The sequence below is a fragment of the Oncorhynchus clarkii genome, chromosome 9, assembly GCF_045791955.1.
Source record: "Oncorhynchus clarkii lewisi isolate Uvic-CL-2024 chromosome 9, UVic_Ocla_1.0, whole genome shotgun sequence".
Classification (NCBI taxonomy): domain Eukaryota; kingdom Metazoa; phylum Chordata; class Actinopteri; order Salmoniformes; family Salmonidae; genus Oncorhynchus; species Oncorhynchus clarkii.
This window is the reverse complement of record NC_092155.1, coordinates 67,595,695-67,609,228: the sequence shown is the minus strand read 5'-3', so window position 1 is coordinate 67,609,228 and position 13,534 is coordinate 67,595,695. Positions and strand designations below refer to the sequence as shown.

At 37.6% G+C, this 13,534-nt stretch overlaps 2 protein-coding genes across 4 annotated transcripts in view; both read left to right on the top strand.

Moving 5' to 3' along the window:
* LOC139417369 (extended synaptotagmin-1-like) overlaps nucleotides 1-9,346 on the top strand; it is a 35,631-nt gene extending 26,285 nt beyond the window's left edge. The window contains exons 27-31 of the mRNA XM_071166639.1: nucleotides 2,656-2,742; nucleotides 3,532-3,669; nucleotides 5,822-5,927; nucleotides 7,548-7,597; nucleotides 7,686-9,346. Coding sequence (XP_071022740.1) covers nucleotides 2,656-2,742; nucleotides 3,532-3,669; nucleotides 5,822-5,927; nucleotides 7,548-7,597; nucleotides 7,686-7,713 — 409 coding nt within the window. The 3' untranslated portion in view covers nucleotides 7,714-9,346. The remainder of the gene's footprint in view (nucleotides 1-2,655; nucleotides 2,743-3,531; nucleotides 3,670-5,821; nucleotides 5,928-7,547; nucleotides 7,598-7,685) is intronic.
* A 701-nt stretch (nucleotides 9,347-10,047) lies between these two features.
* Nucleotides 10,048-13,534, top strand: part of LOC139416821 (formin-like protein 3) — an 85,268-nt gene continuing 81,781 nt past the window's right edge. For 2 of the 3 annotated variants that reach the window (XR_011635131.1, XM_071165908.1), the window contains exon 1: nucleotides 10,049-10,620. Coding sequence is in view for 2 of the 3 variants with exons in the window: in XM_071165908.1 (XP_071022009.1) it covers nucleotides 10,504-10,620 (117 nt within the window). In the remaining variant the exon portion in view is untranslated. Of the gene's footprint in view, nucleotides 10,621-13,534 lie in introns of all 3 variants that reach the window. The other variant, XM_071165907.1, reaches the window with a different exon arrangement.

The following is a 13,534-nucleotide window of genomic DNA, read 5'->3' as shown; positions in this document are numbered from 1 at the left end:
TACAGTACAGCACATTACAGCACAGTACAGCACATTACAGCACATTACATTACAGTACAGCACATTACAGCACAGTACAGAACATTACAGTACAGTACAGAACATTACAGTACAGCGCATTGAAGCACATTACATTACAGTACAGCACATTACAGCACATTACATTACAGTACAGCACATTACAGCACAGTACAGCACATTACATTACAGTACAGCACATTACAGCACAGTACAGCACATTACAGCACATTACAGGACAGTACAGCACATTAAAGTACAGTACAGAACATTACAGTACAGTACAGAACATTACAGTACAGTACAGAACATTACAGTACAGTACAGCACATTACAGGACAGTACAGAACATTACAGGACAGTACAGAACATTACAGTACAGTACAGAACATTACAGGACAGTACAGAACATTACAGGACAGTACAGAACATTACAGTACAGTAAGAACTGAGAAGTGATGTCCAACGGGCCTGCATGGTACACGTTGTTCTTCTCACTGCAGTGTACTGTACTTCACCATAGAAATAACACTTCTAATCAAACATTATACGTAGGGCCCAGAGTTGTTCATGACCTCGTGACCAGGAACAACTCTGGGCCTAGTCATAATCAATAAGCAGGTTGACGTTTATTGGGATGAATCTTGTCCTGGAGGCAGAACTGAGCGATTTCTGCAAGATGGGCCAGCTGCAAAGTCAAAATTGGCTATATTGTAAAAATCTCTATAAACAAAAAGCAGGTTTTTGGTCTTCATTTAAGGTTAGGGTTAGGCATTAGGGTTAGCAGTGTGGTTAAGGTTTAAACATTAACCTGCAATGAATGAATACATGTATAATCCATGTAAACTGTAACCATGGGAGATTCTCAATCCTCGTTGTTTGTCCTCCTTTTATGCATTTCACCAAACAATTTCATACACATCAAATCAAAAATGATTTCTGATATAAAATACAAATAAGCACATTGCGGGCAGGATTCATTCATCGATATCATCACAGTCCAATTTCATGCATTCAATACAAAGGTTGGTTTGCTCACAGTTTTGGAGACTTTTCATTGACGCCCAAAAACACAATCCACCATAGAAATGTGGAAGGGTGAATAAATTAGAGGAATACAACTGATATGAATGTATTGGCCTACACCCACAACAAAGCAACTGATATGAATATATTGGCCTACATCCACAACAAAGCAACTGATATGAATGTATTGGCCTACATCCACAACAAAGCAACTGATATGAATGTATTGGCCTACATCCACAACAAAGCAACTGATATGAATGTATTGGCCTACATCCACAACAAAGCAACTGATATGAATGTATTGGCCTACACCCACAACAAAGCAACTGATATGAATGTATTGGCCTACATCCACAACAAAGCAACTGATATGAATGTATTGGCCTACATCCACAACAAAGCAACTGATATGAATGTATTGGCCTACATCCACAACAAAGCAACTGATATGAATGTATTGGCCTACATCCACAACAAAGCAACTGATATGAATGTATTGGCCTACATCCACAACAAAGCAACTGATATGAATGTATTGGCCTACATCCACAACAAAGCAACGCTCTATAATGGAAGATCAGAATGTTGGCGGCGATGACTTTGGAGTAATCCAAAGTTATGTATAACTAAAACAACTTCTTTCAAAGCATGTACAAAGTATTGTAAAAAAACAAAAAAACATAACAATTAGACAGTCCCCATTGCCCACCTCTTTCCATATAATTTGTACATGATATGGCACTAGGTGATTTTAGAATTTTGTCCAGTAGTATTTACTGAATTCCGGAAAACAGTGAACACAATTGCACACATTTCTGTTCTGATCAAAACAAGGTTGTAATGTTCTGTGAACAAAACACTTAAGACCTCATTTTTTATTCACTGATGGTATTTGTATTTAATGCAAACGGTGGTCCAAGATATGCAAGTCATGTACTAAGGCAAGAAAATGATCAGATGTTCTGTAAATATATTTGAGCATTTTATCATTGCTGTTCTGCTATAGATATGTTTCAACACAGATCAAAAATTGCTTGTACAGGATTGAGAAACGGCAATAGGCGAGCGGAGGAGTACACTCTTAAAAAAATGGTGCTATCTAGAACCTAAAAGGGTTCTTCGGCTGTTCACATAGTAGAACCATTTGAAGAACCTGTTTTGGTTCCAGGTAGAACTCTTTTGGGTTCCATGTAGAACCCTTTCCACAGAGGGTTCTATCTGGAATAAAATAAAAACATTTCAAATCTGCCACACCCCCTTCGAATCACCTGCTGTTTTCTCAGAGTAGAAAAGCATGCACATATTTGAAAAAAAATACGCTACTATATTTGATCTATAAAATGTCTAGCACAACTAGCTACATTTCTTTTTATCACTTTTCATATGTATTTTGGGATTCCTACTCTGTAAACGTCATTTGCCTGATGACACGCTAGTGGAGAAGGAGCGTCTCATTTTATACAAGCACATTTGTTTCCACATTTCCTCTCCTCGCCCCCTCCCCTTGATTACCTCTGAACTTTTTCAAAAGGAGGCGAGGAGATGACGGAGGAGTCGAGTAAAACCAATTGAGATTCTCCCCCTGTCTACCTGTGTCTCCTCTCTCAGAGGTGGTCAGAGCCCTGGCCAGGTGAAGCTGCAAATTGGCTACTCAACAGAGGAGAACAGGCTGTACATCACCGTCCTCTCCTGCAGGTCTGTCCTAAACTACAATACCCACAATGCACTGGATCGGCTAGTGGTTTACAGTACTTTGCCATATAGCCCTATATTCTCTATAAATCATATACAGTACCAGTAAAAAGTTTGGACAGACCTACTCATTCCAGGTTTTTTTTTAAATTATTTTTTACTATTTTCTAAATTGTAGAATAACAGTGAAGACAACATAAATATGAAATTACTCACATGGAATCATGTAGTAAACAAAAAAGTGTTAAACAAATCAAAATATATTTTATATTGGAGATTCTTCAAAGTACATCTCTGAAGCTGGTTGAAAGAATGCCAAGAGTGTGCAAAGCTGTCATCAATGCAAAGGGTGGCTATATGAAGAATCTCAAACATAACATATATTTTGACTTATTTAACACTTTTTTGTTACTACATGATTCCATGTGTTATTTCATAGTGTTGATGTCTTCACTATTATTCTACAATGTGGAAAATAGTAAAAATAAAGAAAAACCCTTGAATGAGTAGGTGTGTCCAAACCTTTGACTGGTACTGTACATATTTGCTCGTTCATGTTGTATTGTTTTTTAATGTAATGTAAATGCATTCAGAATATTTGGGATTGTGAGCCCATTGTTAGATTGTATTTGAATGAATACATAAATATTCTTAAAAAAGAAAGAGAAAAAAGTTAGCCCCAAAAGACTGTTTCAATGGGCTATTGTTTGTCTACTTCCAGTATGTGATCATTGTGGTTCCTGTACCCAGTGTATGACACAGTTTGTCACCCAGTTCTCTGTTTACCTCTAGGGGCCTGCCAGCTTGTGGGTCTGCTAAGGACAGCTCCGACCCATATGTCTCCTTTATCCTTCTGCCGGACAAGAACAGGACCACCAAGAGAAAGACCATCACCAAGAAGAGAGACCTCAACCCTGAGTTTAACGAGAGGTGAGATGGGAGTTGAGACTAGAGAGAGGGAATGTGTAGGGACAGGAGATTAGAGACAGGAGGAGACACCAGAAGACTAGAGAGAGGGAATGTGTAGGGACAGGAGGTCCAGACCCTGTAACTCTGGGCCCTAGTTATACCATAGTTAGTTTTGTGTAATACTAATATCGGATACTGCTTGCTGGCTTTTTGTATCTCTAAAGTCCTAGCCCTATGTATCAAACTATCAGCTATACTGTAGTTAGTTCTGTGTTATTACTAGCTCTGACTTTGCTCATAGCTACTTTATTGAGGGAAAGGGTACTTACTATGACTGTGATATGTGCTTGTCCCACCTAGCTATCTTAAGACGAATGCACTAACTGTAAGACACTGGATAAGAGCGTCTCTAGATGACCAAAATGTAAATGTAAAATGTGATAATACTATGTGTAGTAGTTATGTATAGTAATACTATGTGTAGTAGTTATGTATAGTAATACTATGGGAACTAGTTGTGTAATACTATGGATAATAGTCATGTGTAATAATACTATGTGTAAGAGGTGTGTAAGAGGTGTGTAATAGTGGTGTGTAATAATAATATGTAATAATACTGTGTAATAGTTATATGTAATAATACTATGTGTAATAATACTATGTGTAATAGTTATATGTAATAATACTATGTGTAATAATACTATGGGCAATAGTTATGTGTAATAATACTATGTGTAATAGTTATATGTAATAATACTATGTGTAATAATACTATGTGTAATAGTTATATGTAATAATACTATGTGTAATAATACTGTGTAATAGTTATATGTAATAATACTATGTGTAATAGTTATGTGTAATAATACTATGTGTAATAATACTGTGTAATAGTTATGTGTAATAATACTATGTTTAATAGTTATATGTAATAATACTATGTGTAATAATACTATGTGTAATAGTTATGTGTAATAATACTATGTGTAATAATACTGTGTAATAGTTATGTGTAATAATACTATGTGTAATAGTTATATGTACTAATACTATGTGTAATAGTTATATGTACTAATACTATGTGTAATAGTTATATGTAATAATACTATGTGTAATAATACTATGTGTAATAGTTATGTGCAATACTACTATGTGTAATAATACTGTGTAATAGTTATGTGTAATAATACTGTGTAATAGTTATATGTAATAATACTGTGTGTAATAGTTATATGTACTAATACTATGTGTAATAGTTATATGTAATAATACTATGTGTAATAATACTATGTGTAATAGTTATATGTACTAATACTATGTGTAATAGTTATATGTAATAATACTATGTGTAATAATACTATTTGTAATAGTTATGTGCAATACTACTATGTGTAATAATACTGTGTAATAGTTATGTGTAATAATACTGTGTAATAGTTATATGTACTAATACTATGTGTAATAGTTATATGTACTAATACTATGTGTAATAGTTATATGTAATAATACTATGTGTAATAGTTATGTGTAATAATACTATGTGTAATAATACTGTGTAATAGCTATGTGTAATAATACTATGTGTAATAGTTATATGTAATAATACTATGTGTAATAATACTATGTGTAATAATACTATGTGTAATATTTATATGTAATAATACTATGTGTAATAATACTATGGGTAATAGTAAGGTGTAATAATATTATGTGTAATAATACTATGGGTAATAGTAATGTGTGATAATACTATGTGTAATAATACTATGGGTAATAGTAATGTGTAATAATAATATGTGTAATAATACTATGGGTAATAGTAATGTGTAATAATAATATGTGTAAGAGGTGTGTAATAATACTATGGGTAATAGTTGTATGTACTAATACTATGTGTAATAATACTATGTGTAATAGTTATATGTAATAATACTATGTGTAATAGTGGTGTGTAATAATACTGTCTAATAGTAATGTGTAATAATACTATGTGTAATAGTTATGTGTAATAATATTGTGTGTAATAGTTATATGTAATAATACTATGTGTAATAGTTATATGTAATAATATTATGTGTAATAGTTATGTGTAATAATACTGTCTAATAGTTATGTAATACTGGTCATGTCATTTATTCGTATCCTGCATTGTATGTCTTATTATTTTGTGCAGGTTTGACTTTGACTTCACTCTGGAGGAGTGCATGCAGAAAAGACTTGACCTGACTGTCAAAAACAACGTGTCCTTCATGAGCAGGGAGAGAGAGCTCATTGGAAAGGTATTATTTGTGTAAAATCCTTAAATATACAGTACCAATCAAAAGTTTGGACACACCTACTCATTCAAGGGTTTTTCTACATTGTACAATATTAGTGAAGACATCAAAACTATGAAATAACACATATGGAATCATGTAGTAATCAAAAAGGTGTTATATTATATATTTTAGAATCTTCAAAGTAACCACCCTTTGCCTTGATGACAGCTTTGCACACTCTTGGCATTATCTCAACCAGCTTCACCTGGAATGCTTTTCCAACAGTCTTGAAGGAGTTCCCACATATGCTGAGCACTTGTTAGCTGCTTTTCCTTCACTCTGCGGTTCAACTCATCCCCAACCATCTCAATTGGGTTGAGTTTGGGTGATTGTGGAGGCCAGGTCATCTGATGCAGAACCCCATCACTCTCCTTATTGGTCAAATAGCCCTTACACAGCCTGGAGGTGTGTTTGATTATTGTCCTGTTGAAAAATAAATGATAGTTCCACTAAGCGCAAACCAGATGGAATGGAGTATCGCTGCAGAATTCTGTGGTTGCCATGCTGGTTAAGTGTACTTTGAATTCTAAATAAATCGCTAACAATGCCACTAGCAAAGCACCCCCACACCATCATACCTCCTCCTCCATGCTTCACTGTGGGAGCAACACATGCGGAGATCATCCGTTCACCTACTCTGCATCTTACACAGACACGGCGGTTGGAATCAAAAATCTCAAATTTGGACTCATCAGACAAAAGAACAGATTTGCACCAGTGTAATGTCCATTGCTCATGTTTCTTGGCCCAAGCAAGTCTCTTCTCCTTATTGATGTCCTTTAGTAGTGTTTTTTTTGCAGCAATTCGACCATGAAGGCCTGATTCACACAGTCTCCTCTGAACAGTTGATGTTGAGATGTGTCTGTTACTTGAACTCTGTGAAGCATTTATTTGGGTTGACATTTCTGAGGCTGGTAACTGTAATGAACTTATCCTCTGCAGCAGAGGTAACTCTGGGTCTTCCTTTCCTGTGGCAGTCCTCATGAGAGCCAGTTTCATCATAGTGCTTGATGGTTTTTGCGACAGCACTCGAAGAAACCGTCAAAGTTCTTGAAATGTTCCAGATTGACTGACCTTCATGTCTTAAAGTAATGATGGACTGTCGTTTCTCTTTGCTTATTTGAGCTGTTCTTGCCATAATATGGACTTGGTCTTTTACCAAATAGGGCTATCTTCTGTATACCACCTCTACCTTGTCACAGCACAACTGATTGGTTCAAACACATTAAGAAGGAAAGAAATTCCACAAATGAACTTTTAACAAGGCATTCCAGAGTGTGCAAATCTGTCAACAAGGCAAAGGGTTGCCATTTTGAATAATCTCAAATATACAATGCATTTTGATTTGTTGAACACTTATTTTGGGTACTACATGATTCCATGTGTGTTATTGCATAGTTTTGATGTCTTCACTATTATTCTACAATGTAGAAAATTGTAAAAATGTAAACCTGGAATGAGTAGGCGTGTCCCAACTTTTGACTGGCACTGTATTTTCTCTAATTATTTATCCCATTTAGTCATTCTAATGTAATATGGACTTCTCCAAGTGGGGTGAACTGTTTTTGTCATTCTGTTCAGTTACAACTAGATCTTGACCAGATAGACCTGCAGAATGGCGACACACAATGGTAAGTGCATTCCCATGTGCTACCTCTTCTACATTTGTTCATATTCATTCCACATTACTCTGATTGATAAGATCTCCTACTTTCTCAGGTACGATTTAGTAGAGGAGACGAGATGAGAGTGCAGTGCAATGTTACTTCTACTGTTGCTTCTTCTGTATGGTTTACTTTATTTTTGTATTCAACTAATGTGCAATAGGACCACCACTGAGGGTCTTATATTTCCTACCATCCCCACAATATCACAATTTATCTGGAAATTGAATAATTACAAATGATAGATTTGGTTCCTCTTTACGTAGGCTCTGTAAGAAAGAATTCCTAAATTCTAGAATTCCTAATTCGAGTCTGAAAGAGTGTTCTTCAGACTCTTTTGTCTGAGTAGATATTTGATATGAAGGCAACTATGTCGCTCCTAAAGGAATCTATCTTGAAAAGCACAAAGTCTTTTATCAACCCCATAGTTCAGAAAATGCAGAAAAAATAATGAACATGTTAAACCTTCAGGTATTTAGAGTTTTTCTCATCACTTCAGTTCTTATTTACTACAAAAGTAATTGTTCTCAGAGGGTACTTTCTTACTTTGTTGCATTGTTTCATTTGTTTTATTGCAAAACTATGTCAACCATCTTGAGATAAGTGTTTGAGTGTTAATTGAGACCAAGGTCCAACATACTGAGTAACGGGTACCGGTAGATATGATGATGAGGGTGCTGAAATTTTACCCTGTAGTTTCACAGCGTTTATGGGCCATCATGGATGTTTACAATCCTGAAGTTATTACTTTTATCTTTGTTAAAAAAACACTTTTATTTAATCAATCCTTTTGTTACACTGTTTTTCTGTTTCTAATTTTGCCTTATATATTACAACACTGGGTCATTTTGCCTTATATATTCCAACACTGGGTCATTTTGCCTTATATATCCAACACTGGGCCATTTTTGAGAAGATTGAGAATGTTAATGATCTACTGATTGTGTTCATTCTGTTCCAAATGAAGAAGTTTAGTATGTTTTATCAGATTGATTTAAAAGCTGATTTTATAATTCAGGAAATGTGTTAGGGAATGACCCAGACGTCACATTTGCCACTGAAAACACACCCTAGCTGTACAGTAATGGACAGTCTGAATCACTGTGCTTTTATTTGATAAAGAACATATGTGTAGAAGTTAAATATGTAGCTATATCACGAATGTGTATGTTCACAATCCAAGACAGCATTGTGCCATATACAGTATGTTTGTGTGTGATTGAATGTATTTGTATGTGTTTGTTGTGCCAGTAGTGGCCTGAGTTCTGCAATAAGTCAGTCAATCATTCATGTTACAAGTTGTGTGTTACAAAACACAAAGTCTTAGACAAAATACACCCAAAGGGCCAGTTTCCTAGATTCCTAGACACATATTAAGTCTAGTCCTGGACTAAGAAGCATGTTCAATGGAGATTTAATGGAGAGTGCTGTTTAGTCCAGGACTTAATTTGTGAGTCCTGCTCTGAAAGAAGTGAGCAAATTTTGTGGCATGGAAATGTTCATCCCCCACTGTCATCTCACTGCCAAGGCTTGAAACATGTATTAAAATACTTGAAAATGTTTGTTGGCATATTTAAAAAAAAGTAGAAAACATGTTGTATCAGAGCGAGAGTAGAGAGAGACGTATAGTGAGAACAGCTCCTGCGCTTTCACACATGCATAACAATCGCCACGTCTGTGTCGTCGCACTTTCATTAAACGTTTGCACTTTCAAAATCCCAGTCTGTTGGTCTTCTTTATGCTGGGCGACAAAACAAAACAAATGTCAACTTTTTTAATCTTCTGATAAATCAAGATGATCCCAATCTTCCCTCGTCCTGTTCCTCACCTCTTCTGACAGCATTCGTACCAAATGACACCCTATTCCCCATATACCCATATACAGCACTACTATTGACCAGAGCGCTATGGGAATAGGGTGCCATTTGTAACGCAATAAATATCTCATAAGATTAGCGGAAATATTGTATACTACACTGAATATTTATTATCAAGCGATAAATACATTGTGTATGTGATGCATGCATATTGTTGGCGCTGTAGTCATGATTAATGAACTTCCATTGTCTAACCACCAGGTGGCAATAAAGTGCTGATACCAAATCTACCCATAGTGCCTTTCTCAACTATAACAGATGTGAGAGAGAGAGAGAGAGAGAGAGAGAGAGAGAGAGAGAGAGAGAGAGAGAGAGAGAGAGAGAGAGAGAGAGAGAGAGAGAGAGAGAGAGAGAGAGAGAGAGAGAGAGAGAGAGAGAGAGAGAGAGAGAGAGAGAGAGAGAGAGAGAGAGAGAGAGAGAGAGAGAGAGAACGTGATTGAAAAGCCAACGGATCAATAGAGAGGGCTTTCCTTTGAAGACAGAGGCGGGGCAATGGCAGAAACTCTGCCTTCTGAGTGGAAGCAACATCGATGAGTCTTCCAGTCAGGATCACACAACGATAATGAATGGAAAGGCATCGTAGCCAAGAAAATTCAGCTCAGCAACTAAATAGCCTTGCTTTTGGTTGGATTATTATTGAAAGAAGAATTCACAGAAAGAAATGGAAATGGATTGGCCGGATAAATCGGAGACCATTCTTTGGAACAGAAAACAATTATATCCTCATTGTTACTGTTGAGATTAGGTTCCGTTTAGAGTAAATTACATATTTGTGTTCTTTACAAATGCAAAAGTAGTAGTTCTTTTGAATGAGACAGAATGAAACTGGTGTGGTGTACACTTTTGATTTAAACTGAAACGTTTGAAACAGAAGTGGTTGTGATTTGGAATAACGCATTTTGGAGGAACAGGGGGAACTTCCCACTTTTGGAAAAACTCTGGAATAACGTCGTAAGAAGGAACTTAATTTATTTTATTTACTAACTTATTTTAACCATGGGGAATATTGAGAGTGTGGATGGACAGTCGGACAATATGAAGCATCATATAATGCCGTTGAAAGTGCCCATTCCTGACCAGTCGGAGTTGGAGGAGAGATTTGCTTTAGTTTTGGTAAGTGACTGTTGCCTCAGATACATGTTTGAATTGGAATGGCTTCTGGGTTTGGTTTCCTGTGTTCCAGACTGTCACAGTGGGGCCATATCAAACTTCAAAAGCGCACAATTAACATACAAAAACACGAGGCTACCTACTGATCTGTCATGCTGACGTGATACAGTGTAGACCATTTATCACGAGTACAGAACATATTACCTACCATATGGTAGGCTTTACGAGGATGTGTGACTTTTTCCTTTAAATTAGTGGCCTAAAGTTTATTTTGATTAGGTGAAACAGCAACACTTATTTTTTAATTAAGATATTCCTTTTACCTTATGGATCAGTTGTTTGGGTACCCCCAAACAGGTTTCTAACATCAGTAACACAGGGAAAACAATACCATTTATCTAACACAAATGGTTAATCAAGACAATACATATTTCTCAGCCTAGTGCACTGTGGTCTACAGTAAGACAGTGGATCTGTTTATATAGTCTCGTGTGTCCTTGTGGAAAGAAATATGTCCTAATAATGAGCAAAACTATCCCACTTTTCCTTTATTCCGCTGTAATGATATAGTTGCTGATACCGGTATTCTAAATTGGAAGACCCATCCTGTCCCACCCCCATCTGCTTTCTGTTTCTCCCACTCTCGCTCCTGCGGTTCTTTTGTTTTCAAAAAGTCAGCTCGAGGCTTTGGGCTAATTTACTGAAGTCTAGTGCCTTGTGCAAGAATTGGCTCGTTTTCAGAGTAACATTTCACTTTTATTAGCAAACATTTAATGGCACGTATATGGCCCAAATTCTCGTTATGGAATTCCCTTTTTTTAATAAAAAAATTATGCACAGTCGCTTTCAGATCATTCGCTGACAGATTCCAACAACAACATTTTCTGAATTCCCCTACAACTCCCACACCCGTGAGATCGTAAAATAGAACCACCCCATCTCCTCTATTGCTCTGCTCACCATCCTTGCATGGCTCACCATCTTCACATGACCCATCTTGCAGGCTTGAGTTGCGCTGGGGCTTTGTGATGCTGTGTAGCCTACACAATCAAAACACACGTTACCAATTCAGCGACACAGTTTAAGTCTCAAGTGTGTCTGTCATCCTAAATCAAGAGACTAAGAAGATGATGCACTGTTATGAACCCTAAAAAATAAATTGGTTGACTTTGTTTATATTGGAATGGAAAGCCTTGGATTCCAGAAAATAGTAGACATCAGGGATGGATAGTAGAGCACAATAATCCCTGTAATGTCAATGATGAAATAGTGGGCTATATGCCTTCATTATGGTTTATAATATATTTATAATGACTTTAACACACTTTAATCATAATAAGATTGGTTATTGTGACAACGTCTCACCACCATTGGAGTATTTCTCTACATAGCTGTGTCAATAGCAGAGCTGTGGGCGGTGGTTATGCAAATTATATCTTATTCTTACATCTGAAAGCAAAGTTCCTTATCATTCTTTCAAAACAAACTGTCCTCAAACCACATCTCTCCAAACCACCAATTTAAGAATCAAAAAAAAAAATACAAATTCTCTTCATCCCACCATGAATCAAAGCATTGTTTCTGAGCCAATATGGCTTCTGCTGACCATGTCAGTAAGTCCTGTTAAACCTCTACAAATGTGTTTTCGCACAAGTGTTTGTCCAGTGTTTCCCACTTATATGATCAACCTCACCACACCCAGCCTGAGTTTAGCGTCTGTGTGTGGACTTTACAGTAACATCAAATGTATTTATATAGCCCTTCTTACATCAGCTGATGTCTCAAAGTGCTGTACAGAAACCCAGCCTAAAACCCCAAACAGCAAGCAATGCAGGTGTAGAAGCACGGTGCCTAGGAAAAAATCCCTAGAAAGGTCAAAATCTAGGAAGAAACCTAGAGAGGAACCAGGCTATGAGGGGTGGCCAGTCCTCTTCTTGCTGTGCCGGGTAGAGATAATAGAACATGGCCAAGATGTTCAAATGTTCATAAATGACCAGCATGGTCAAATAATAATAATCACAGTAGTTGACGAGGTTGCAGCAATCAGCACCTCAGGAGTAAATGTCAGTTGGCTTTTCATAGCCGATCATTAAGAGTATCTCTACCGCTCCTGCTGTCTCTGGAGAGTTGAAACAGCAGGTCTGGGACATGTAGCACGTCCGGTGAACAGGTCAGGGTTCCATAGCTGCAGGCAGAACAGTTGAAACTGGAGCAGCAGCACGGCCAGGTGGACTGGGGACAGCAAGGAGTCATCATGCCAGGTAGTCCTGAGGCATGGTCCTAGGGCTCAGGTCGTCCGAGAGAGAAAAATAGAGAGAGAATTAGAGAGAGCATACTTAAATTCACACAGGACATCAGATAAGACAGGAGTACTCCAGATATAACAAACTGACCCTAGCCCCCCCGACACAAACTACTGCAGCATAAATACTGGAGGCTGAGACAGGAGTGGTCAGGAGACACCGTGGCCCCTTCGGATGATACCCCTGGGCAGGGCCAAACAGGCAGGATATAACCCCACCCACTTTGCCAAAGCACAGCCCCCACACCACTAGAGGGATATCTTCAACCACCAACTTAACATCCTGAGACAAGGCTGAGTATAGCCCACAAAGATCTCCGCCACGGCCCAACCCAAGGGGGGGGGGCACCAACCCGGACAGGAAGATCACGTCAGTGACTCAACCCACTCAAGTGACGCACCCCTCCTAGGGACGGTATGGAAGAGCACCAGTAAGCCAGTGACTCAGCCCTCCTAGGGACGGCATGGAAGAGCACCAGTAAGCCAGTGACTCAGCCCTCCTAGGGACGGCATGGAAGAGCACCAGTAAGCCAGTGACTCAGTCCCTGCATTATTGGCATGTCCCAGAAACACTGCAGCTGGTATCTTCTTGGTATGATGCTCTTACAGCTAATT